This window comes from Meles meles, chromosome 20, assembly GCF_922984935.1.
Source record: "Meles meles chromosome 20, mMelMel3.1 paternal haplotype, whole genome shotgun sequence".
Lineage (NCBI taxonomy): Eukaryota > Metazoa > Chordata > Mammalia > Carnivora > Mustelidae > Meles > Meles meles.
This window is the reverse complement of record NC_060085.1, coordinates 16,457,608-16,484,126: the sequence shown is the minus strand read 5'-3', so window position 1 is coordinate 16,484,126 and position 26,519 is coordinate 16,457,608. Positions and strand designations below refer to the sequence as shown.

The 26,519-nt window shown below is 49.5% G+C and overlaps 2 protein-coding genes across 2 annotated transcripts in view; both read left to right on the top strand.

Annotated features, from left to right (window-relative positions):
- The first annotated feature begins 217 nt into the window (after nucleotides 1-217).
- Nucleotides 218-11,234, top strand: XCR1 (X-C motif chemokine receptor 1). The gene is made up of 2 exons (XM_045989686.1): nucleotides 218-340; nucleotides 6,310-11,234. Exon 2 carries the CDS (start codon nucleotides 6,327-6,329, stop codon nucleotides 7,320-7,322), a length of 996 nt encoding a protein of 331 aa, XP_045845642.1. The 5' UTR covers nucleotides 218-340; nucleotides 6,310-6,326; the 3' UTR covers nucleotides 7,323-11,234.
- A 3,374-nt stretch (nucleotides 11,235-14,608) lies between these two features.
- The window catches only part of FYCO1 (FYVE and coiled-coil domain autophagy adaptor 1), a 72,460-nt gene continuing 60,549 nt past the window's right edge, over nucleotides 14,609-26,519 (top strand). Inside the window, exons 1-2 of the mRNA XM_045989684.1 lie at nucleotides 14,609-15,003; nucleotides 25,395-25,531. Of these exons, the coding sequence (XP_045845640.1) occupies nucleotides 25,477-25,531 (55 nt within the window). The 5' untranslated portion in view covers nucleotides 14,609-15,003; nucleotides 25,395-25,476. The remainder of the gene's footprint in view (nucleotides 15,004-25,394; nucleotides 25,532-26,519) is intronic.

The window sequence follows — 26,519 nt, the reverse complement described above, 5'->3', positions numbered from 1 at the left end:
TACCTGACTCTTTTCTTAGGGGGACCCAGGGGCCCAGATGACCCTTAAGTTGTGGACAACACCTGCCTTTGGAGACAGGTCAGGTGATCAGCAATGGGGCCAGTTCTGACAGGATGGCTTGGGTGGGAGTCGGGAGGTTGAGGGTGGGTCAATCCAGGAAGCCAGGAGAGGGAGAGGAGGGATTAGTTAAGACTTCCTGCCTCCCTCCTAGACTAAACACAACCGTCTTGCCTTACCTTAACCTTCTGGGCAGGGCAGTGTTTCAGTTTCTTGGAGCACAATATGCAACAGAGAAGTGCCATTTCTCCCTCAAGACGCATCTAAAGAGGTGTAGATTTAGGTGAGTTCCTTTACAAGCATTTCTAACTTATGTTTTTCTTTGATGTTAATAGCTTGTACCAGGTGGGCATGAGAATCAACTGGAGAGCTAGTAAATATGCAGAGTCCTGAGCCCTACTTCCAGAGCCTCTGAGGCCCTAAATCTGGGGATTTCCCTAAACCTACATTGCTAAAAATCTGGTCCATGCACTTTGAGTAGACATATCATGTACGTGTTTTTCTTTTCCCTCTGCTGAAGAAAGAAAGTATAGGGGGTTATCTGGTGCCTAGCCTTTAGGTCAGGCATTATTATCAGTGGTTGGATAATTTAGATCTGTGTTTCTCTATACAGAAGCATATTGTGGACTGGAAAGCTAACTTTGATCTTTTGGGGTTGAGCAAGCAGAGACAGGGAGGGAGGGCAGTGACAGGCAAAAGGGGACTGGGCTCCTAGAATATAACTCACAGTGGTTTGGGGTTTGGCACCATTTTCCCTTGTGCATCCCCGAGACCTCCCAACCCCAGACCAGAAGCGCCTATGACATTTTGTGTATAGGAATGAATAACCAACAGAAGAGTGAAATAGCTTTTGTATGTCCAATATCCCTTTAATTTCTGATTTGCTCAGAGTTTACATCATGAATGAGTATGGGGTTCAGTCAAATACTTTTCTGCATTGATCAAAAAGTGTCATGTAGCTTTTGTCTTTATTCTGTCAATATGGTGACAACTTGCTTGATTTTTAAAAAGATTTTATTTTTTATTCAAAGGAGAGAGAGAGCAAGTGAATTGAGGAGCAGAGGGATTAGCAGACTCTCTGCTGAGCAGGGACTCCGATGCAGGGTTCAATCTCAGAACCCTGAGAACATGACCTGACCCAAAAGCAGACGCTTAACCAACTGAGCCACCGAGGTGCCCCAAATTACTTGATTTTTCAAATATTAAACCATTCTCATATTTCTACGATAAACACCACTTTGTCGTTGATGTATAATGCTTTTAAAGTATATTGCTGGATTTGACATGCTAACACTTGGTTAAGGAATTTTTGTGTCTATATTCATGAGTGATATTGGTTTTGTAGTTTCCTTTATTGTGATGTTTTTGTCTGGGTTTGGTATCAGGATGATGCTGGCCTTCTGAAATGATTTGAGAAGTGTTCTGTACTGTACCTCAGATTGTTTGTAAAAGATTGGTATTATTTCTTAGAAGTTCGAAAGAATGCATGAGAAAAAATCATCTAGTTCTGGAGTTTTCTTTGTGAGAAAGTTTTTTTAATAGTTAATTAAATTTCTCTAATAAAAGTAGGACTTCACAGATTTGCTGTATAACCTCTTGTCAGCTTTGGTAGGCTGAATTTTCAAAGAAATGTGTCCATTTTATTTAAGTTGCTGTATCTAATGTAAAATTGATCATAATATTTCTTATTAGTCACTTAAATCTACAAGATCTGTAGCAATGCCCATTCTTCCATACCTGCTACCAGAATTTGTGTCCTCTCTCTTTACGTTCTCAATCTAACTAAAGTTCTATTACATTTTTAAAAACTTTTTCCAACAACCGGTTTTAGTTATGTACATTTCCTCTCTTTTTATTCCCTATTTTTTATTTCTTCTTTTATCTGTATTTCCTCCCTTCTAATTCCTTTGGGTTTAATTTGCTCTTTTGTTCCGCTAGCTTCTGAGTCATTGATTTAAGATCACTAATTTTAGACCTTTCTTTTTTCCAATATAAGCATTTAAAGGTATACATTTCTGAGTATGCTTTGGTTGTGTGCCATGAATTTTGATAATGTGTTATTTTCGTTATTATTTGGTTCCAAATATTTTACAATTTGCCTTCGATTTTTTTTTCCTTTGACTCGGATTCTTTAGAAGTATGTCATTTTACTTCCAAATTATTTTGGCTTTTCCAGATATCTTATTGTTATTTGTTTCTACTTCCTTTTGGGCCTTTCATATAGTTTGTCTTTCTCTTCTGAGATTTATCTTTCCATTCATTAGGGATATAGTTTCCTTTAGTCCTTTAGTCCCTTGAGCACAGTGAAGAGAGTTGCGTTCCCATGCTTATTTCATGAATTCTAACATCTGGGTCATCTCAGGGTCAGTTTCTTGATGGGGTTTTTTTCCTTTTGAGGGTGGACCATGTTCTCCCATTTCTCCACGTGCCGAGTGATATTGTATTGTAGCCTGATCATTGCAGATGCTATGCTGTGCAGACTGGATTCTGTTTTATTCTTTTGAAAAGTAATCATTGTTTTATTTGTTGTTTGTTCTATCACCCAATTAAAGTGGCCAGCTCAGACTCCAAACTCTGCATCCCGTGAAGTAGGCAGCAGCTCAATTTCAGTTCACCGCCTCCACATTCACAGGGGCATTCATGGTTCAGAGGTCAGCCAAACATTTGGGCAGAGTAAACACACAGATCCTGGGGTTCTCACTATCTAACCCTTTCCTCTCTGTGATGTCACCTCATCCCCTTTCCAGTGGCTGTGATTGCCCTAAGCTCACCCTTCTAGTTTTCAAAACCAAAAAAATTGTGATTTTGCTACTGGAATTTTAGCTGCCCCTTATGACCGGCTCCTGTGCTGAGGCCAAAGCCAAAAAATGGGAATCCCACTTGTGCCATTCAGTTGCTCTCCTTTTTCAAATGCCTGGTCCCTTCCAGTATTCACCATCTTTTGGTTGCTCAATAGTGCCCAGAAGAAGGTTTTGGGGTTTGGTTTTGGTTTCTTTCCCAGGGTTTATAGTTCTTATCTGTGGAATGGTTGGTTAAATCTGAGCTTACTCAAATATTATTGAGAAATGAAACCCACTTACGTTATCTTCTCCATGGTAAATAATTCAGTACTTGATAACCTGGCAAAGCAGGAACTAGAAAGTCCTCTTAACAACCCATTCAAGCTGTATTATTCAGGACCACAGATCTGGAAAAAAAACTAGGCAAAGAGGTAGAAATGGAAGTTGAGTTGATTGGCCATTGGCTCCCTGCCATCCCAGACCAGCCCGAGGACTTCTTTTATTCTGGAGAGTTGAGGAGAAAATGTGAACTCCACTCAACGTAGAGACCTATGATTATCTTATCTTGGCGATGCAACACAAATCATCAGCCAAGGAAGCCAAATCAGCTCTCTGTTGTTTTGTTCTATATTCATGAGATACACCACAACACTGAGATTTTGTCAAGCTACTTGTTTTTAGTAAACTGCAATAGAAGAGGGACACGATATCTTCATATCTTCATTGTCAGGATAAGTCACTTAATTTTGAGAAATTTCTACCCACGCAGCGAGGCTGATGATATTAATAAGATGGGTCAGCCTACACTGGCACTACGTCAGGAGAAGATAAGAGCCAAGCAGCAGACTTTGGGGATCACCTGTATGATATGAGGGGTGCTTACAAGGCCCCTGTCCCAAAATATCTGCATTTCCAACTCATCACACTACAGGAAATCCCAGACATTTGTATGATTTCTAATTTCCTTCTAAACTATAAGCCTCTTAGAGACTATTTTTTTTTATTTTTTTTTAATTTATTTGACAGACAGCACAAGCAGGCAGAGAGGCAGGCAGAGAGAGAGGAGGAAGCAGGCTCCCTGCTGAGCAGAGAGCCCTATGCGGGGCTCGATCCCAGAACCCTGGGATCATGACCGGAGCCGAAGGCAGAGGCTTTAACACACTGAGCCACCCAGTTGCCCTAGAGACTATTTATTAGTTATTAGTTATGTTTCCACCCTAAAATCCAGCATCTGTCACAGGGCCTGGCATATGTCAGAAGTCATCAAACACAATTGGACCGAATCAGATGAGCTCCTCTTTAAAGTGTAGACTCCCACTTTCTAAATGTCAAAAAAAAAAAAAAAATGAAAAAACAAGGACAGAATTAAAAGCTAAGAAGCACAACGGGTTAACAGTACTAAAAAGTGCTCTTAAAAATTCATAAGGAAAACATTATTAGTCCAAGCAGGAAAATGAACAAAATTCATAAATACTTTCAAAATAAGAAACATAAGTGGACAGTAAACATACAAAAGCTTATGTATTATGTATTATGTGTATTCCTCTTGGGAATCAAAAGAATACAAAAGAAACGAACCATATGTAATATTTTCAACCATCTTCACTTTGGTGTTTGGAGACATGAATTGACTTACTACCTAAAACAGGACACGTCTGAGACCCCCCCTCCCCCGCCGCCGCCTTTTATTCCTCCCATCCCAAACTAGGTAAGTGAGAAACTCGGGCTATTTTTCCCTTTCTCCTTCTCCAAGTATAAGACAGGTTTGGCTCCTGGCTGGGCTCTCCTTCCTGCTTACTGGCTTTATACTGTTGAATAGGTCACTTTACCAGTCTGAGCCTTGATTTCCTCTTCTATAAGGTAGGGGTGGCCGTGCCTTACAGACAGTCGCAGGATGGAAGGAGCAGGTGAATAGCCTGTGCTAGCACAGTGCCTGGTACATAGTAGGTCATTAGATGGTTCTTACTTGATGCAGACAGCTCCTTCACCCAATCTCCTGTCTTCCTTCCTAAAGGCCTGACATCTTCACTCACCTCATTCAAACAGAGTTCTGGCTCTTAAGTCACTCCTGGCCTTCAAGTCTCATGGTTTCCCAAACCTCACTAACTCACAGGATTGAATCAGTGTGACTCAATACAGTTCTCTTAGCTACTCCCCTCCAACTGGGCACTTAGGTTATTGCCATTTGTTTGTCTCTATAGGATGTTCTGTAAACCAAACTCCCGAGTGAGGCAGCCTTCTGCTCAGAGTTAATCTTCTGTGTTAGCAAGTGTGTGAACCAGCCTGACGCCATCCTGGACAAATCTGCCATGATGACCACTCTGTGACCTGGAGCCCTCTTGAGCACAGTCCCGCCACACACTACCACAACCACCATTATTTCCTTTTGTCTAGCCACTTGCATAATAAATTACCCTTAAGTATACCCTTGGAACATAAAGGGCTTGATCTACTCTGGAGATACAACAATGACAGACAAATATTCTCAAACATTTCCTCCCAGTCATCACCCATTATGCACTCCCCAGCTTCTATGGCTACAAAATCAGGTGTTACAGGAGGTCTCGGAGTACAGAGATACACTCATCTTGCAGCAATCCAAAACACACCTCTGTCCATAAGCCCCTTTAATAAGCCATTTCTTGGCAAGCTGGACTTTACTGGCCTTTTTTCTTTGGCCTCATGGCTCCTTTGGCCTTTGGAGGTCACTCTGCATATACTTCCCTTTCAGGGGACATCTGTATTTGTGACTATTTGGTCTCCCAGAATCTCCGTGTTCATCGTTGTCTTGAGGTTATTTCATGCCTGAGTTTACATGACAGATGTTTCCTCCTTTCCTTTTAGACTTGTTTCAAGAGACAGCAAGTTTCCTGAAACAATCCTGATATCAAAATTTCTGTACTTTATGGAAGAAAGGAAAGGAGGGAGCAGAGGAAGTAAAGAAAGGAGGGACAAAGGGGGAGACAAAGGGAAGGAGGCCAGGAGGCAGTAAATGCTCACTAGATATTTGCTAAATAAATGAAGGAACAATTTGGGGGTCATTAGCTCTATTTTATAGATGACGACCTGAGGTTCAGAAAGCTTAGATAGTTTTCCCAGAAATATAGTAATGGGGCCCAAATTTGACCTCAGTTCTTTGAATCCAGTTCCATTGCTCTTCCTCACACACCTACGGGAAGAAGGGTCTAGTTTAGTGCTACTCAAATGCCAGTCTCCAAGGAGAAATGGGGTGTATGACAGAATGGAAATGAATGTACCACTTCCTTCATCAGGAGAGCCTTGCTAAGAAAAAAAGCCTGCCAAACTAAACAGAATGCTTAGTGATTTTGTGTTCTGGCAAAGTTCCTAGTCACCTTACAGTTAAGTGACCACAGGTAGCTGGACCATGGACCACACACTTTTTCTGTAATATGGGTCCTATGGATCCTAGCCTAACCACGTGGTCTGAAACTCTGCATCTCTGTCATTTCAGATGCTTTCTTTGTCTAGATGGAGCCCTCAGGCACCCCAGAGTCCACCACCCCTTTTGAATATGATCTTCAGAGCTTCCTGTGTGAGAGCAAGACCTTTACCTTTGCCACCATCAGCACCACCATCCTGTACTTCCTGGTGTTCCTCCTCAGCCTGGTGGGCAACAGCCTGGTGTTGTGGGTCCTAGTGAAGTATGAGAGCCTGGAATCCCTTACCAATGTCTTCATCTTCAACCTGTGCCTCTCAGATCTGGCGTTCTCCTGCTTGTTGCCAGTGTGGATCATGGCCTACCACTGGGGCTGGCTGCTGGGGGACTTCCTCTGTAAGCTCCTCAGCATGATCTTCTCCATCAGCCTCTACAGCAGCATCTTCTTCCTGACCATCATGACTATCCACCGCTACCTGTCGGTGGTGAGGCCCCTCTCATCCCTGCGTGTCCACACCCTCCAGTACCGTGTGTTGGTGACCATGGCTGTGTGGGCAACCAGCATCCTGTCCTCCATCCCTGATGCTATCTTCCACGCAGTGTTTTCTTTACACTGTGACTACTCAGAAAGGAAGTGGTTCCTAACCTCAGTCTACCAGCATAATGTCTTCTTCCTGTTCTCCATCGGGATTATCCTGTTCTGCTATGTGGAGATTCTCAAGACCCTGTTCCGCTCTCGGTCCAAACGGCGCCCTCGGACAGTCAGGCTTATATTCACCATCGTAGCAGCCTACTTCCTTAGCTGGGCTCCCTACAACCTGCTCCTGTTTCTGCAGACACTGCTGAAACTTGGGGTCATCCAGAGCTGTGAGTTCAGCCAGCAGGTAGATTATGCCATGCTCATCTGCCGCAACCTTGCCTTCTCCCACTGCTGCTTCAACCCAGTGCTCTACGTTTTTGTGGGGGTCAAGTTCCGCAGACATCTCAAAAGTCTGCTCCGGCGCTTCCGGATCTGCGGGCAGCAGGCAGCCAGCATTCCTCATCACGCAGCAGGCTCCTTCAATTACGAGGGTGCCTCCTTCTATTGAAAGGGAGTTCGGTGGTGCCAACGGAGGTGGACAGAGCTGCTGGAGTGGGAGCAGGGAGAAGCAGGGCAGGAAAGGGCATCATGGAGGGCATGCTGGGGAATGCCATGGCCACCTTCCACAAGTAGGTCCTTCATGTCTCCTCTTCTGCAGATAGTGGCTCCCACCTGGAAACTGTATATTGCCATCCAGAAAAACATTTCTTGGATTCTGAGTTCATCATTCATTCCTTCATTAATTCATTCCTTCAGACATTGCTTAGTCCAGAAGGCTCTGAAACTTGGAAGGATTCCCAGAAAAGATTCCCTCCAAGGCTTTCTGAGGGTCTAAGGCTCCATGTGTGTGCTAATTGTATAGATGCTGACTGATGGTAGATGGTCTGTCCCCCACTCACCTGGAGGGTTGTGCCAGCTGACTTTGGAGGGGTTGGCTCTGCAATCCTCAGTGACTGCTGGGTGAGACTGTTTCACTGGGCCAAGATAAGCACATCCTCAAATAAGCAAGTCAGAATGCAATCTGGATCCCGAAGACCCAACTAGACAGGAGATACATTCCATGTCATATCTCTAGTGTTTGCCACATGAACTAGCACGTGAATATTCAGTCCATAAATAATCTTTTGTGGAAAGAATGAATGCAATACGTGCCACCTTCTGCATGAAGCATTTGTTTGCAGGACATAAAGATAAGGAGATACCGTCATGACCCTCTAGGTACCAATAGTCCAGCTCTGAAGGTCCAGAAAACTAAACACCCACCTCAGCCAAGGCAACCAGGGTGAAGATTCCTACATCTCATCCTCTCTGGATGGATATCGAGCTGATACTTCAGTTTCCACCTCAAATGTTCTCCATCTGCGTGGTTGATGGCATCAGCTTCCCCCAGCCAACGACACTCCAAACCCGCATCATCTCTGAGTCCTACATTTCCCATCCCTCCACTCCCACAGCCAAGTCCTGTTGCCTCTGCCTTCCCCATGTCCCTCAGAGCTGTTTCTGCCCATGTTCATTGAATGCCTGTGGTTCCATGCCCAAATGACCTTACTTCCTCAGCATCTTCCCACTCCTCACCTCTTTCCCCACAAAGTGTCCTCTGAATGGACACCAGGGTGCTTCAGAACCCTTTGTGGATCCTCACACTATGCAAATAAAGCCCAAACACCTCAGCAAGTCTTTCAGGGCCCCGACAATCTGGTGCCAATGAACTTTTCCACTGTTATTCCACCTTCTGCCACCCCCCCCCCCATGCAGCTCAGGATCCAACCACAGAAAAACCACACCCTTCTCCCATCCTTCCAGACACCCCTCCCCCAGTCTCCTCTGGGCCTCCGTCATGTGGTCACCAGGGCCTGGAACACCTGTCCTTCTACTCCACTACGTACAAGCCCCAGCTGAAAGGCCAACTCCTCAGGAAGACCTTCCCTATCTGAAAATCAGAAGAGCACTCTCTGGTGTGCTGTGGCACTCTGCTTGTCCCCTCTGAAATAGTATTTGTCACTCTCCACCATGTGTCATAGTTACACTTGTGCATGTCTTATCTTCCTGCCCCATTGGAATGCAAAGTGCCTGAGGTCTTGCACCCAGGGCCCTAGTGTTCTAGCAGGATGTACTGAGTGGGAGCAAAGAATGACAGCTGTCATTATTTTTCTAATGTATGCATTTGGGGAACCCATGTCTAGGGAACAGTCGAGCTTTCTTGCCCCAGGCCACTGGAGTGACAGTAACCCTTCTTCCCTAATCTATGCTCTCAGAGCACCATGCTTATCCCTCTCTTTGGCAACGTCTATACTTGACCTTGCTTTTTAGTTAGCGGTACACGTGTCTGTCTCTCACACTGTCCCATAGCATCACATCTCAGGACACAGATAAAACCCATCTTCAAAATTTTCCCATACCACACAGATCTGGTTCCAACCTGATTTAGCTCTGGAGTGGGGCCTTTGGAAAAACTCCCTAGGTGATTGTAACCTGCACCCCAGTTGGGTATGGTTGGCTGTAAATCCTCGAAAAAGAATTCCGGAGTCTTCCCACAGTCCCTTAATAAGGACTTTGCACACAGTAGTCACTCAGTCTATGCCTTTTGAATAAAGTAGCTACTGTTACAGCCTTTGGCTGGCACATAGAGAGCATGTAAAGCATTCACCCCTTCAGCTCCAGCTACGGTTTCAGTGATGCATTTGCAATTGGGTGGCCAGCCTTAGAGGCATTTTATCTGGCTGGGGAAGACTGAAGGTCTAGTTTTTAAATTAGGCCAGTAACACCTGCTGGAGAGGACTGGGTGGTGCGCCAGTGAAGGAGAAAGCTCTCTTGGTCTTGCCAACTAATAGGTGGGGACATCACTCAGCATGGATAAAAGAAACAGCAAAAGGAAGGAGACAATGAGTAGTTGTGGGCTCAGAGCTAAGCGAATGGACTTCTGGTTAGGATAATCATTCAGTGCCCCTTTCAAACCTAATATTCTTAAAATTTTGTTCGACTTTTATTCAGAGGGCAGGCTGAGTCCAGGGAGGGGAAAGGCAGAGGACTCCAGCTCCAAAACCAAAGCTGCATGTTCTCAACCCCACTCTTCCTAGAAGGCAGGTTTCGGGGTCTTGCCTTACTACAGAGCTTGCCTTTTGACAGGTTTGCTTCTTCATCTCCTCACCCCATCCCATTCCTTCCCAGCAAAAGCTGTTTTGCTAAGTATTTCTTTCAACACATTCAGCCACACCCCTGAGAGCCTGCCACTAAATACAGTCGTGTCCATCTCCTTACATTTCTAGTGATTTTTGTCATCCCCAAGGGTATAAAGTGGAGCCTCTTCTCTTAATGTAGTTCCTTGGGAATCCAAGAGCAGAGGCCCAGAGAAGCAGAGATGTGAATGGTTAGACAGAGGGGCATCCTATCAGAGAGGGAACCATGAGCAAGACTGCCGAAAAGTACAGCCAGAGAGCTACACATGGGTGGCCACTCTCTACATACCTTGACCACACCTTCGTTGGCCACAACCTCCTGCTTTCCCCCTCTCCACCCACAGAACCACGGTTCGACCCCAGCTAGACTCTTGTGGGCCTTTCTCTCCCCCTGTAGTCAATCAAAGTGCCCTGGATACTGGGCTGCAGATCTCTTGCCACTCCTGGCACATAAAACATCCACAGTGGTTCCTAGAAAAGGTGTCTTCATGGCATTTCAACCTCCCTGCTCTCTTGGACAAAATCAGGAAGGGAGGAGGAACCTTGCTGGTCTCTGAATGGGAACTTTAAGCCCAGGGCAGTCCCAGACCTCAGATGACCCCAGCCAGAGTAGAAGTTCCTCAAGGGCACAAGCCTCCTGCTGCAGCTCTAGAACCTCCCTTGGTGCCCCACAGGGTTTGTGGTTGGTTGAGTAAGTGGATTGGAGACCATCTTTTTGGCTTTTTCCTACTTCTGTTTTTTTTTTTTTTTTCTTTCCACACTTGCTTACATTACATCTTCTGGTCAACCCCAGGTACCACCAATGGCTTCCCACGAACTCTTTCCTAGAGTCCATCAGCCCAGACATTGCCTGGTTTGCTGACCTCCCGACAGCTTTCATTTGTGGAACCTACCTGGGACAGGACAAGGAGGCCCACAAGTCTGGGAAAGCCCAGCAGAAGAGACCCCAAAGCAGACTATCTGAGAAGGCTCTCAGGATCTGAGCCCTGGACCCAAACCCCAATCTAAGCTCCTTTACTGACTCACTGTGACCTTGGGCCTCTCAGACCCTCAGTGTCCTCCTCTGTAAAACTGTATAAATGCCAACAACACAAAGGCAGACTACCCACACGATGGAGGTGCACATGAGGTCATACGCGTAAAAGTACTTGCTTTGCCAATGATTCAGCTCCAAGGAGGAATTACTATTGTAATCATCTCATAAAGACAGAAAGCATCATTGTATCATATGCATAAATAAAAGATTTGCACGGACGCACCTCTGACTCTGTTGCCCTCATTTCTACCCAAGGTCATTAGATAAGACTCCTAAAAATTCTCTGCTTATGGGGATCTGGGTTAGGATTTAGGGTACAGGGAGGAATACAGGAGGAGGATTGGAGATAAAGTGTGGAACCTCTGGATGGTGGGAAATTGGTTCTTTCAGGCCTTAAGCAAAATTGTCTAGGAGGCCAAGTGTATCTTGAGTGCTCCATGGCTCATCTCTCCCCTGGCCTGGCACCTAATTTGGCTATCTTCAAGTCCAAGGTTTTTTTCCTATTTTATGACCCATTGTGTCAGAACAAGGACTTTTCTGAGACTAGCTTTCCAATCAGAAGGAATGATACACTTCCTGCTGGGAATTTCGGGTATCCTGAAAACTTGGTGGAAGATATTTTGCAGGTTTGGGAGAAGTTTGGGAAGGGGGATAAGGGTTATCCTGAACTCCACTCTCTACCTTGGGGCCAGCCCAGATTTTAGGTCCAAGGTGCCTATAACCCCCTCTCCCACACACCCAGCCCCTCCACAAAAGAAAGTGTGGCCAGAAGGACCGAAGGACAATGGCAGTTTGGTTCCTTGACTTTCGCCATAACAGAAAATCAGACTTGAGCATCACTCATGGTTAGAGAAAGGACATGGGCAGTGGATGGGCACTGGAGAGTTGCAAGGATTAGAGATGGGGCCAGGGTTGAGAATGGAGGGGGTATGTAAGACCTCCAGAATGTTCCTTGCCACATATGGAGGCCCACTCTGTGTGAGGGCAGCACAAGCCCATGTTTGTGGTGGTGGACGGGTATAAGACCACAAAGGCAAATTAGCCCTATTCTCAAGTTGACCAGCCTCTGGTCATTTGGCCTATTTGAGGAAAGATTTCCATAGTATTACTCTAGGCCCAGGGAATTGCTAGCCCTCTTTCCAGATGACTTGGATGAACCTTCTGGACTCAGAGAAAATAAAACAAGGCTCAATTGTCCATGCAATTGGGAATGTACACCTTAAACATGTCACCTTAAACATGTCATTAAAACTATTTCAAAGTACTTTCCAATGAAACTATGAGAGTTTGGAGAAGTACCCACCTGTATCTTTCTCCTCACTTGGGTTACAATTGGTTCAACAATCTGCCTCTGATTTTTTCCAATAGTAAGGATAATATGAGTTTAAAAAAACAAAACAAAACACTGAACATTACTAATTTCTCAAAGCATCTTCTGTTTACTTAAAAATTAGAGGAAACCCACAAATATGGGTCTTTATAGGAAGTCACACTCACTTTTCTGGCTGGATCTTTAGCAAACCACTTCCCCTCCTTATTTATTCAACATAACTGGAGAGGTTTAAACTCAGTTATCTCTAAGATCCCTTCCTATGATTAAAAAAACGAAGTGTATGGGTGTATAATTTCATTAAGTTGCATTTCCATGGGGTTCTTTAGGGTATACAAACTTTTAGCTTCCGGCACGAATGGGTTGAACTGTGTCCTCCTCTTACTCCCCACCAAATTCTTATGTTTAAGTCCTAATTCTCAGTGCCTCTGAACATGACCTTCTCTGTCAGGGCAGTTACTACATATGTAATGATGTAAAGTGAGGCCATATAGGTGAGGGCAGGCCCATAACCTCTTAAGACTGGTGTCCCTATGAAAAGTGAAAATTTGAACACAGACCCAGACATCGGGAGAATGCCATGTGAAGACTGGAGTTATACTATCAGAAGTCAAGAACACCAGAGATCAGCAGCAAGCACTAGAAGATAGGAGAAGCATGGAACAGGTGCTCCCTCACAGCCTCAGAAGGAGTCAATCCTACAGACACCCTGATCGTAGACTTCTGGCCTGGAGACCTGTCTAAGCCACCTAGTCTCTGGGACTTTCTGATGGCAGCATGAGCAGGCTAATACAGGGCACTGATCTCCGTGGGTGTGCAGGGAATTCTCGTGCATCTCAGAGCCCCTTGGGAGGTTTCAGTGACTACCCTGCCCACACAGAATACTGCATCTGACCGAAGACACCCACCGGAGACTGGAAAGACAGATTTTTACTGAGATCTGCTCGGTGCCAGGTCCGGACATTCTTACATCTCACAAACACCTTGTGAGGTTTTTGGTTCCCACTTAGACCAAGGAGGGTATCAGGGCTCAGAGAGGTCACACTCCAACATTCATAGCCCCAGTCATATGGGGTCAGTGCCTGAGGCAAGGGGTCACAGCCCCAAGGATGTAGGGTCACCACTGTAATCCAGTGGGGTCACAGCCCCTGGCACAGAGGTCACTACTCAGAGGATAGAGGGTCATGGACCTGAGCATGAGTTGTCACAGCCCCGAGGATGTGAGCTCACAACCCTGATCAAGTGGGCACAATGGACTCAAGCACATGGGGTCACGACCCCAGGAACAACATGGGGTCAACTCTTCTGGCATGTGGGGTCATGACCTGTTCACTAGGGCCACAGCTCTGAACATGTGGGGTTACAGCCCCAATCATGTGGGGTCACAATTCTGAGGATGTGAGGTCACAGTCCTGAGAAAGTGATATTAAAATCCGACATTAAAATCCCTCCCATCCATAATATGTCACAAAACCCTTCAGACTGTGGTCTGAAGGTCTTTCCATTTGCCGTCCTCCCCCTCATTCCTCTTCCTTTCATAGTTTTTTAATAGGAAGAATGGAAATCACTTCCCTGCCACCCCCACAAATTGGCTAGCCCATCCATCTAATCGCTGACTTATCTATACCCAGTTAATTTATAAAAGAGCACTAATTTCATGCCATACCCTAACCTTAAGTAGAAAATCTCTTTGCTTTCCTCTATTATCCCACCTAGGCAATGCTGAGGCCATAGCAGCTGACTGGACACCACTAGCTAAGTCCTGGGAGAGAGAAGGTATTTCTAGTGTGAATGGTAGGGCAGCCAGAGTTAAGGAAGGACAAGAGCCCGGGCTTCAGTCGCAGGCTGAAGTACCCCGGGTCCTGTCGCTCTTCTGTCTTGTGTCCACAGCAGACGTCATGAACGAAGAAGGCGTTTTGTTATCTTGAGCCCAGCCTCAAAATGACTCGCAACTTACAAATAGAAAACAGAACCTATAAATAGAAATCGGACCGAGAATGAGGGAGAAATCAAGGGTGGTAGTTTATTCATAAACACTTACTTTTTGAGCACTGAATTCCAATAGGTCCCGGTGTTAGGAAATGAGGGGATCAAAAGATGCGAAGCCCAGTAATACATGAATGCTTTCCATTTAGCCTGCCCAAGGTATCAAAAATATTATCGTTTCAACATGTAATCTGCATAAAAGTAGTAACACGATAGTTCGCATTATGTTTTTCATACCAAGTCTTTGGAAGTCAGGTGTATTTTGCACTTACAGCGCATGTACGATTCAACACGAACTAGCCGCATTTTAAGTTCTCAAAAGCTGTACGGGGGACAACGCTGCTTTCAAGGTGCCACATAGATGACCTGCGGACACATGACCCGCGGGAACTGCAAGCCTTAAGCTAGAGCCGGTGGCACCGTGCTCCCAGGGGGAGATGCAAAGCTCAGCCCTGCTGAGCAAACCGGGAATCGTAGTCCGCCCGGTTCTGTGGGGTCCGTCGGGACTTGTAGGCATCGGCCCTGCGGAGCATGACGGGAGTTGTAGTCCGCGCTCGCCTGCGGCGGCTCTGCGTATCATGGCGGGCCACGGCACGCTACCGCACTCTTCCGCTGGGCCCCAGAAAGTTTCGCTTCTGCCCAGCGGTGGACCCACGAGCGCGTAAGTGCCGCGGGGGGCCGGCCGGACCTTGGGGGAGCCTGGGCCGCTGTCGGCCCCGGAGCTGAGAACTTCCCTCCGTGCGCGGCTTCTCACCTGTTGCCCTCACTGTCCCCGCCCATCCCGGGTCTCCCCGAGACCCCGCCCGAGCCCTTGCCCTTGCCCTTGGCCGGCGGGCCTGGGAGGCACCTCGGACCGGCGCTGAAACTAACCCTGGAACCCAGGCTGCCTCTAGTGATCAGTTAGAAAGACAGACCCCCCCACCCCCCCCACCCCCCCCCCCCCAAACACCAGTTCCAGGACCTACGATGGCCAAGGGGGCGCCAAGGAGCCCACCATATGGGAGTCTCAGAACAAGTTTTGGATCCTTTAGTCACAGGAGGACAGGTCCCGGAGTTCCTGCTTGCGTTGTCCGGGAGGCTGCTGACCTTAAAAAGCGAAGTTCCCGACTTCGCTGGGCCGGGACAGCCCATACCATCTCATTTCGCCCTTCCAGCCATAAGGGGACAGTTTGTTCATCCCTTGGCCCATTCTCTTTACCTTGTGTCCAGGTGCAGGATCTCGAGATAACCCCCAGTGATGAATTCCTGAAAACACCTGTGGGTTTGGGATTGTGGTGTGGCTGCATGGGACTTGGGCTTAATAAGAGCCTATTCAGAGCCTGGGGTCGGGGTTGTAGGGAGAGGGCTGGGTTTTATTTTTGTGTAAGGAAAGCGTGTGCGGTTGACACATTAACCACGTGGCTCCCTGTTAATGCACATGTGTCCGCTGATGCCCCTTTTCATTCTTCACAGCTCCCACTGATTGCCCCCTCTAGAAAAATATAGAGCACTTAGAGAAACTGCTCGTGTTGGCCGCAGCCTCTGTCTCTCTGCTTGTCTCACCGCGGCAGTTTCCTTTCCCATAGAGAAATGGGTCAGGGGCTCTTTGAGGGCAGAGGATCAGGCTGTAATCTTCTCACTGCCCTCCTGCCCCTGCAAGCCCTGTGGTCTCTGTAGCAAGCTTTACTCTCCTGCCATCTGCCTAATGCGGCTTCCCCTGTGTGTTGGTGCTCAGAAAATGCCGTCTCACTGAGGTTTAATGCTTTCTGTGGCTCACACCTTCCCAAGTGGGCCCATGTTGAGTGGCCCCCACTCGACCCTCCCTTCTGTGACAGCTACTGTTGATGGGTTACTGAATTCCTTGCCCATTCGTGGGCCATCTCTGTGATCACTCTGGAAATCACGGTTGATTGTCTCAGTGAAGGGACATGGCCCCTTCCGTGATTACAAGGATCTGAAACGGTTCTTGCTTTAGGAAACAGGTTTCCTGCTCCTGTTAATAGTGTTCATCTTTGTGTAGTGCTCCATTTAGTTGTTAAATTGTTTTCAGTATTTTATTAGGAAAACATAATCATTGTGAGAGTTGTGTAGTGAACATGTGCCCACCTGCTAGAATCCACAAGTCGTATTTGACTTTGGTTATTTTTGTAGTTGCTTTGGAGTCTATCCTCTAGCTGCTCCTTGGATGGTCTTTGCTTCTTGTGGCGCTTTTAGGGCCCTTTGAGAGTGGGCAGGATGACCCCACAGATGTTTGTGATGAGAGGAGTCACCCCGAACAGATATGATCAGAGCAGCTGGTGACATTGACCCGTATCAGTCACTGGGGCTGTGGGTTGCCGCCTCCAGAACACATAGTAGGCGCCTGAGGAATGGCAGTCCCTCTCTTCCTTTAGGGGAGAGGTTTGGCTGTGGATAACCTGTACTTTCTGATGAATCCAACGACGACTTTGGTGACTCAAAAAAAAAAAAAGACTGGAAGGTCTTTAAACACGAGGCAGAGGAAGCATGTAGCCTAGCTATGGTCTCGTGGTGAAAATCACTGATGGGAGCTCAGAGTTTGGGGCCACGTTCCCTGGAGCAGCCCCAGCATGCACGCAGGTCAGGTGCATTGACTGGTGCCTTGTAATGAGCCAGACGCCACCTGTGAGCAGAGAGGAGTGGAGTCTGGCCTTGTTGGCATCTGCTCATCTCCTGCGGAACGTCACTGTGCTGCTCCAACGATGAACAATATTCCCTCTTTGTGATCTTGGTGCCAGATTTTTGGAGTTTTTGTTTTTTTGTTTTTAAAGTTTTTGATTGGTATAAGAACCTGTGGTTGAAGAAGTAAACAAATCAGTATGGTGGATATGGAAATGTCTCCATGGGCCTGTATTTAGCCTTTGGCTGCTTCTAGACATACTGTTTGTCACCGGACTGCCCCATAACACGAGCTTCAGCCCCAGAACACATGAGCTCATGGCTTTTAGCAGAGGAGCATGGTGGAGCCGTGCTCAGTGGGTCAGGAGGTGTTTTCTCCTCTTCCGCAAGTTGACGCCAGTCAGCCTGATGGTTTGTGTGACCACCTGTGGTCCTCCCCGTTCACAAAGGGCTTTGTGGCATTGGAAAGACACCAAGTACCTGGTTCTGGTTTGGCCCGATCCTGTTGGCAGGGATGAGCACGTGTACATCAGCGTGGTTCCGAGGGGACACTGTGGTCTGGTTCTGGGGCCCCAGGGCAGGTCTGGCTGGCCACCACAGGAGCCTGGGGTGCTGCGTCTTTGGCCTGGGGCAAGAAACCGACTTAGGGGAGCCTGTGGAATCCAGAAGAAAAACGTGAGGTGAAAAAGCAATCCAAACAAGCCATTCGCATGCAGGGGGTTAGGCCAAGAGGAGCATCCCATGGGAGGTCCAGGGTGGGCTGGACAGCTGAACCAGATGTGGTGGTTTCACAAGGAGCCAGAAGGATTTCCTCAAGCTGAACCTGTAGCCCCATGGGCTGCTGCCAGGGTGCCTGGAGCCTCGGTCAAGAGCAGGGAGCGGGCACTTAGAAGCCTCCGCCAAAGTTAGCCACTGGGAATGTCTGCTTCTCTCCTTCCCCGCCTCTTCCTTAAGGAAGATAAAGGGTAATCTCCCCACACTGCACACTGGGGGAAACCAAAACCAAAAACGGGGAAAAGAAACCCCACCCAAGATAGAAAAATGTCAAATAACTTCCCCAAGATAGACAGATTTCCTTAAATTGCCAGATAAGAGTTTGGTGAACTAAATACAGCCCCTTCTCACCCAGTCATGGCACGATCTATATCACATTACCGATTGCTTGCGAGGGAATGGACATTTCACATGACTAGTCTGATTCCAAAATCCGAGTAGGGTGCAAATTGGCAAGCCTAGGCTCCAGTTGGTAAAAAGAAAGGACAGTTTTCTTGCCCATTGCCAAACTCCAGCGTCAGTCATCCCGGGCCTGGCTCGGGCTTCCCGTCTGCCGGCATAGCCCCACCCCCTGCTCTGTGCCCGGATGCTGCTCTTGTCACCCGAGGGCACAGCGGAGCTCAGACCCATCAATACCTCCCCAACCCTGGGACTGTTCCTGGCAGATGGTTCCAGATCCAAAGGCCCAGGGATGCAGAGAGGGAAGGGCTTTGCGAGGGTTGGGTGAGTGGGGGGAGGTGGCCGGGGGTTATCCTTGTCCGGATAGGGTGAAGGAGGCTTCTGAGTAAGGCTGCGTCAGGCCAGAGCTGAGAGGCACACGTTCTTCCATAGACACACTTAATCTATCCAGTCCATAAGTTACATTATTCCATTCCTTCTTGGGATAATAATTCCGTACTATTTCCACAGTAATGACGATAGACTGTATGTAATTACAACCTGATTTTTAAAATATGTGTTATTTTAGTGAACATAAAAGTAATTTATGTCCAGGAAAGGAAAACTGAAAAATCAGAGAAATCGAATTTTTTGAAAATTTACCCATGTTTCCTACCATAGAACGATGGTTAGCACTATTTACCTGTTGGTACATTTCTATGCCTAAAATTTAGTTTGGTTTGTTGGAGCAAGCGTCTCTGTTTCAGTTTTGTGTGACTGATTCATTCATTCATCAAATAATTTATCGCGGGCTCTCCATGGGTCTGTGCTGTGCTGGGTGCTGGGGAACTGGTGAGTACAGTGGCGCTTATAGACAGGTGGGTTGGTCAAACAAGAAATTCCCGTACTGGCAAACGGCCACAAACGTGGAAGAAAGGCAGTGGGGCTTAGAATCCTGAGCAGAGTAGAATCTGGTACCTTCTGTGCTCGCTTGCTTTTCATCAAAGCCCTTCTCAGGCATCAAGTGATCTCTTGGTCTCCTGTCAGCTTAGTAGGGCGGATGCTGTCTGTTCTTCCCTCTGGAGCTTGGGTTTCTTCAAGGCCACGGCCCACCGGCCTTGCTCATGCACGGCTGTAGCCCCAGCCCCTGGCTCAGGCCTGCCACTTCCTAGCAAATCCTTCCTACCTGGCTGGCAGTCTGTTAACACATATGGGTTGCATGTGCCCTTAAGGCCATGTTTAGTGGCCAAAGCATATTCTCTCAGGGATTTAGTTTGTGATCCGTCACTGGCCGGACTGACCCCCCCTTGATACTCGGGTCAGGAGCGTCTCCCAAGCATATGGTTTTTTGGAGCCTATAATTTTCTCCATCTGGGTGGGCTTTGTGCTGTGTGGGGACAGGAGGAAATAGGTGCTCCAGCTGACTTCCCAGGTGTTCGCACACCTGTTCCGGAGACTACCCGGAGTTCCACACAGCCCCTCGCCACCTCCTGGATTGTTTCTCTGGGCCTTCCAGTGGCAAGACCTCAGGTATGGATGTGTGGCTCCTTCCAGGGGAGCTGTCCCCTTCCTAAAAAAAGACAGCTTCCCCCAGGCCCCCAGAGGCAACACCTCCCATCCACAGGTCTCTCGACCCTGCCTTCGTGGGCCGGTGGACTGGACCCAGAGCCAGTTCTCTGTGTGTTCCAGAGGCAGTGACCAAGAAGCCTAGAATCATTGGTGAGAGGGCAAGAGCCAAGAAGAGAAGGTTCAAGAAAAGATGGCAGAGGCTCAAGTCTCCCCTCCCTTTATGAAAGGAGATCGCAAGCAAGGAGTGTGTGGGAAAAAGGACCCAGGCATGCAGTTGATCAACACTTTAATTAGATCTGAGGGGTTGGGTCACCTCCCGAGCCTCTGTTCACGTGTGCTCAGATGTCTGCCTCTGAGCTGGCCTCTTACAGACTCCTGAGCACTCTCCTGGGCATCGTCTGGAGGCTCTGCTGAGGGCAGCCTGCCCTGCGACTGCTCCAGGGCTGAGCCAGCAGAACCGCCGGGCCTTGGAGCTGCAGGTACCAGCCAAGGACACCCTGCGCCCCGGAGATGGCAACTGAATAGATGCTGTTGGGTGTGCCGAACCAGGCAAAGGCAAGGGACTCTTCCAGAAAGGCTTTCTGCCCTGGGCTGATCGGAACTGTCCTTGTTCGCATTCTTTCTTGGTCTGGGTGGAAGTCACTGGTCTGCTTCCCTTTGTCTGGGAGTGGGGGAGGAGCTCGACTGTATGGTGTGGGGGGGGGGCGGGGGGGTTTGGGGGGACTTCTCAGCTGTTAGGTTAGGAGCAGGTACAGAAAATTCTGAAGACAGGGCACAGTTGTCTTCCACGCCCCAAGCCTCCTCCTCCCCTTCGGAGCCTTCTTCTCTTAATGGGACTTGTCAGATGCTGTGCTGCTCCTGCCAAGTCGATTTCTGGGCAACATTACAAATCGGAGTCAATAGCGCCAGAGTGTAAATAAGTTTACAGGAGTCAGTTGGTGTCTTTGTATCTTAGTTTGGGACTGAACTGCTCTCTCTGTTGTTAGGGCCTCTGGGCAGGTGTAGGAGAAATTTGGCATTTGGGGAAGGTTCTTTGCCTTTAAACTAAGACTAAAGCTGTGACTAGGAATTCAGGCAATAGTCCCAGGTAACGAATAATAAGAGTTTTTAAAAATGCACTTAGCCCCTTTTGCGCTTTATCAGAATATCGGATGCTTTTAGACATGCGGGATGAGCTGCAGCGTAATTCTGAGTTGTTCCCCACGTTTTTAGAAAATGAACTCTCTGGTATTTGAAAGAGCTTGCCAGAGACAGGCGAGAGAGGTTTTGACAGGTCCTGCAGGAAGGACCGTGGGTTCGTGGAGGTGATTTGCACTTTGGGGGGTCATGGGAGGTGTGGGAGTCCTGGAGTTATTCCCCTGGTGCCGAAGCAGCTGTGACCAAGGCCATGTGGACAGAAGCTCTAAGTGTCTCCTGAGTTAAGAGAGCTGTTTGCTAATGGATTGTCTGGATGGGTCTGCTTCCCGCCTGAAGTCTGTGGTCTCTGTGATACAATAAAAAATGGATATTTGGTATTTGGCTCAGTTGGCATTTGGCTCAGGTTCCCGCCACAGAGCTTCTGGAACCCTAGGAATTTCCTGAGTAATGGAAGTGTCTTTTGTTATTCATAACAAGCCTCTTTTAACTGTACCTGAGTTTATGCTAAATATGGAGAATCTGTGGGCCCCTGGATAGCTTCGGGATGGGGCTGGTTGCCAGAGGAACCAACCACGTGGTTAGAGATTTGACCCTTTTAGCCCCACCCAGACCTCTGGGAGCAGAGAGGAGCTGAGGATGGAATTAATCTCCAATGGCCAGTGATTAACCAGCCCTTCCCCTATAATGAAACCTCCACCAAAAACTCCCAAGTGATGGGGTTCTGAGGACTTGTGGGTTAGTGAACAGCTGAGGTGCTGGAGGGTGGGGACCCCTGAAGGCAGGGAAACCCCACACACCTCAGACCAACTACCCCCCCCCCCCCCCGCCCCTGGCCCCAACTCTGCATCTCTTCCGCTTGGCCGGTCCCAAACTGTATCCTTTAAAATAAACTCATCATAGTTGTGTTTTTCCAAGTTTTGGGAGCTGTTCTAGCAAATTATCGAACCCAAAGAGGGGATCGTGGGGACTCCCAGTTTATAGCCAGTTGGTCAGAAGTGCCGGGAGAAGCAGCCTGGGTCTTGTGACCGGCGCCTGAAGCTAGAACAGTCTCGTGGGCAGAGCCCTCGACCTGTGGGGCCTGGCCAAACTCCAGGTAGGTAGTGTCAGCTTGGAATTGAATTAAAGAACACCCAGTTGGTGTCCGAACTGGTTATCTGTGTGGAAGAAAGCCACAGTGTTGGTGTCAGGAGCATTGTTGATAAAAAAAATCTCTCATCCCCCCCACCCAAAGGACAAGTTTTATCTCGAGGCACAAGGACATTGACCATGGTGTGCTTCGTTCTGTGCCTTTCAGTGGTTACTAATAACCTCAGACCCGGGGAGGAGGGCAAAATGCCAAGAGCCATCCTTCCCACATCCTGATGGTAGCCATGACCTTCCAAGGAAGCTTGGATTAACTTCCCGAAGCCCTGTGAGGTGGGGCCCATATCCGCGGTGGGGAAGCCCACTGGGACCGGCAGCCCCAGCAGCCAGCTTCCTGGGGCGCATTACCTGGGTGGTGACTCGGGCTTTTTGGAAAACCAGCTTGCGTCATCAGCAGCTGGGCCCAGCTCACCCCGTGACCTGGGAGCTTGGCATAAGCGGAGCTTATGACTCTGAGGGTCAGGCCTGAGGGAGGAGGCCTCCCAGGAGCGTGGGGACACACGGCCGCCTCCCCAGAGGCCAGCAAGCCTCCAGGAGCCCGTTTCTGCCTGTTGAGGCCCATCAGGCCAGGACACCGCTTTGGTCTGCAGACCTTGTTTTCGTCCTGCCCAGCCTCAGAGAGGGCTGGTTTCCACCGTCGGTGCAGAGCCCTGGCCAAAGCCTGGGTGAGGCGGCTCAGGACCTGTTGTTGGTGTTGCTCCCTGCCCTCTTCCACATGTGTGGGTCTCCCCCAACTCTGAAGTGTGCACATGGACCCAGGGGGCTGCTTGTGAGGACTTGGGGGGTGTGGGTCCCCTTCCTCTCAGTTTATTTCTCCCAGGCCCTCTGCTGACCACAGTCAAATGAGAGAACCTGGGGAGAAAAGCTTCTCTGGGCTTGCTCTCCCCACCCTCCTCCGCCCCATCCTGGTGCCCTTTCCTCCTCGGGTCCCTTGGGAGGCTTCACCCTCACTCTGCAGGCCTGCATAGCTCCATCTCCACTGTCTCTCACCTTCTCCATCTCCCAAGCAGCCTCGATTTTCCCTTCCTTAGGTCCCGTCTTTCCGGCGTCTTTCCGAATTCATCACGGTGCTGCCTTTTTTGCTGAGGCCCCATTCATGATCTGTGAGTTTGGACAAATCCATGTTTATCAGACACATACCGTCACGCAAGCGCCGCCCCTAAGCAAGGCACAGAACAGAACTGCCTTTCCCAGTTTCTGGAGACTCTTAGAGTCCACAGCCCTGGCCCTGGCAGCCAGCCACCCAGGGGATCGCTCCCCGAGGTCTTGCCTTTGTAAGAGTCGCCTGCAAATGGAATCAGCAAGTTTGTAGCCTTTCAGGCTGGCTGTTTTCACTCTGCAGAAAGCATTTCTTGCATGGATCCTCAGCTCAGCCCTTTTCACGGTCAAGTACCCATCACTTTTTATTCCTGTCTCTGTATGGACCTCTCCTGCCATGTCCAGATAGCTGGATGTTTTTCTTTCTCCTTGGCCACAGCTGGGCTCCTCCAGGACTGGACGGTGCCTTGTGTGCCTCTGTATCCCCAGCCTGCACATAGTTGGCGCTTGACAGAGTGTGGAACTGAGGCAACTGGCATTGACAGCGAGGACCCTCGACTCTCTCTACCTCTCCGGGAGGGGCGGGGGCAGGCACTCTGTAGAAGCCCTGCAGATGTCTCTGTAAGGCCCTGGCTGGTCCCCGCTTAGGCTCTGTGCTCAGCAGGTAACCTGGAGAGATGCCCAGGAATGGGCAGGCTGCTTCTCGAAAACCACTCCCACCCTCACTTTGGTGTCTGTGCTGGGCAGGGTGCTGTCCCTTCGAGGGGGACTTTGGAGGGCTCTGGGTGGATCGCCTGCATCTCTTGGGACTCCGAGTTAGGAATTCCTGGGAGTGTGTGCCTGTCTCATTCCGTCTCTGCCAGAGAAGCCTTCTTTTTGGGCCTTGTTTGCCCTGAATCACGCCTGAGCGGCTTTGTTAGTTAAAAATAGACCTTGGCCTATCCGCCCAGTGACAGGCCCTTCTTGCTTCAGGCCCAGGCTGGAATGCTTATGTAAATATTGGGAGGAACTTGAGACCTGGGACCATTTCTATCCCAGAGTCTTCTCTCCAGGACTCCTAAAGCAGGAAGGATAATATGGCAGCGAGAAAGCGAGGGCCTGCTTGTGTCAGAAGCACTCAGGGTGGCGGCACATTATTTGGGAGACGCTGGAGGGGGCGGTTCCGAAGCCAGTGGAAGTGGTTGGTCATTTGCAATAGTGACAGCGGCTCAGGTAGAAATCCACAGGGTTTAAATCGGACTGCCCAGGGTTCAAACCACAATTCTACTTCCTGGCCCATGGCCTTAGACAAGTCACGGGACTTCTCGAACCCCAGGTTCTCCTTTGCACATTATCTACCGCACGAGGGTGATTGTGAGGGTAAAATGATCACTCATGGCAAGCACCTAACAGGGCCCAGCACCCAGCACACAGTAGGCCCTCACATAGTGGTGGCTGCCCCCTGCGGCCCCCTTAGCCTAGCTAGCGGCTGTCACCGGCAAGCATTGCCCAACCTTGCACTGACCATCTGAGGAAAGAACTGGAGGTTCTAAAGAGGGGACACAGGAGTGTCCGAGTGCATCTCCAGACTTCTCCCCAGCGCCCCTCATGTCTTGTCACCTCCATTGGCCTGCAGCCACTACTGTGTCCTTAGATCACTTTAGCAGCTGCCCGAGCAGAGTCGGTAACTCGGGACTCACCAGCTGCAAGAGGACTGTAACCAAGCTTAAAATAGAGCCATGCCCCTTGCTGGACCGAGGGCTGCGCAGGCCCCCAGTGCAAGCCGGGCAGTGTCTACACAGCCAGGCTGAGCTGGACTCCAGGCATCTGCTTCCCCCACCAGGCAAGGCCGGCTTTCCTTGATCCCGAAGCCCCAAGGGCCCTCAGCCTCCTCCCTCCCCCGCCACCCGGCCAGAGGTTACTGACCATTCCTCAGAGCAAACAAGCTGGGGGAAGACGTGGGGCCGGGCGTGGGGGAGACAGGGATCTGGTGGTGGCCGGCATGGTGGGCTCAGCGGCCCTCTGTGTGTGGGTTGGGCGGGTTCTGGCCTTGGTGTGCGTGTGGTAGCGGGGGGAGCCCCCAGGGGGCATTTCTAAAGGTGGAAGGAGAGTGAGGCCATCCTGCCTGAGAGGGTGGAAGAGGAGAGACGCTCAGAAGCAATGAGTCATGCTGTTTGGTTGAACTTGCTGCTTCTTAAGCCCCAGCCCAGGTCACTGTGTCTGAATAGAAGCGCGTCAGAAGCCAGCCAGAGAGTGCCCACCGAGCAAGGCCCCCGTGGAAAGGTCAAGCCCTGCCCGTTGAGGGAGGACGCCCAGATGGGGCGACTTTGTGCCCAGAGTGGTGCTCCCCTTCCTGCCGTCATCACATTGTGTCTGTGACTGCCTCCTCCACGGTCTCCCTCCTCTCCCCTCGTGCAGGTGCCACCATGGAGTCTGACCTCTGCTGACCGGACCCAGGCGGGAGGCGCACAGGGGAGAAGGGTGACCTGCACCCGTCGCCATGGCTTCCCCCATGGCAGAGAGCCAGCTCCAGAGAATCATCCACGATTTGCAAGGTGCAGCGGTTTCGGGGGCGGGGAGGCACACGGGGCTCGGGTGTGGGGGAGCTGGGGCTGTGCTCCTCCTGTCGTTCTCTCATCCATGTCACACGGGGAGTAATGGGAGCCCCCGGGACACAGCACGTGGAAGCATTTGGGGCTCGGGTGTCCACCGCCGGTCAGGCTGGCAGAGCTGGACTGGTCCTCCTCTTAGGGCGCTGCGAAGCCAGTTTGTAAACAATATCCAGTGCCCTTTCTGGGGTCTGGGTCTGCTTTCAGCGTTTGTGCATACGTGTGTTTTCAAGCCACCTATTACACCTTCAGCTGAATCCTGAGCCCTCGGGCCATAATGGAGTTGGCTCATCGGGGGAGGCGTGTTCTCCTTCCTCTGAGCAGAATGACCAGCACCCGTCTTTCTTGTTTTGCTGTCCTCTCTGGTCCTGGCAGGCGGACAGCCTGTCCTGTGACGCACTGTGATTCTGGGCCTGCTGCCTCCCGGACTTCCTGAGCTCAGCAAACCCGCCGACACTTGGAACTCTCATCTGGATAGAGGAGGACAGGGCAGGGGAGGTGCACGGGACGCAGAGGAGACTCAGGAGGAGAGTCCAGGGTTTGCGGTCACCCTTCTAGGTGATGTCCCGGGGGTCAGAATTCTGGCAAGTTTCCGGCCCGTGCCACAGCTCACCAGGGCGGGTCTGTAGGCCTCTGTGGAGCTCCAGCACTTTGGCTACCAGACGGTGTGAAGGTGACTGCCTCCTGCGTGTCCCAGCAGTGACAGCGTACTCTCCTGACAGCCTGAAGGTCCAGGTTCCTACCTGCCCAGGTGTGGTCGGTCACAGCCAGGGCCACCGGACACTTCTTCTGCAGGTCAGAAGGCGCCGAGATGAAAATCACTCCCAGGCTTAGCTCCCCATTTATGTAGCATCTGGGGCCTTGACCTGCTGATAATCCATGGCATTTCCCAGGTTCAAGGCCCTGTCCTGCACATGCCTTATGGACAAAGACT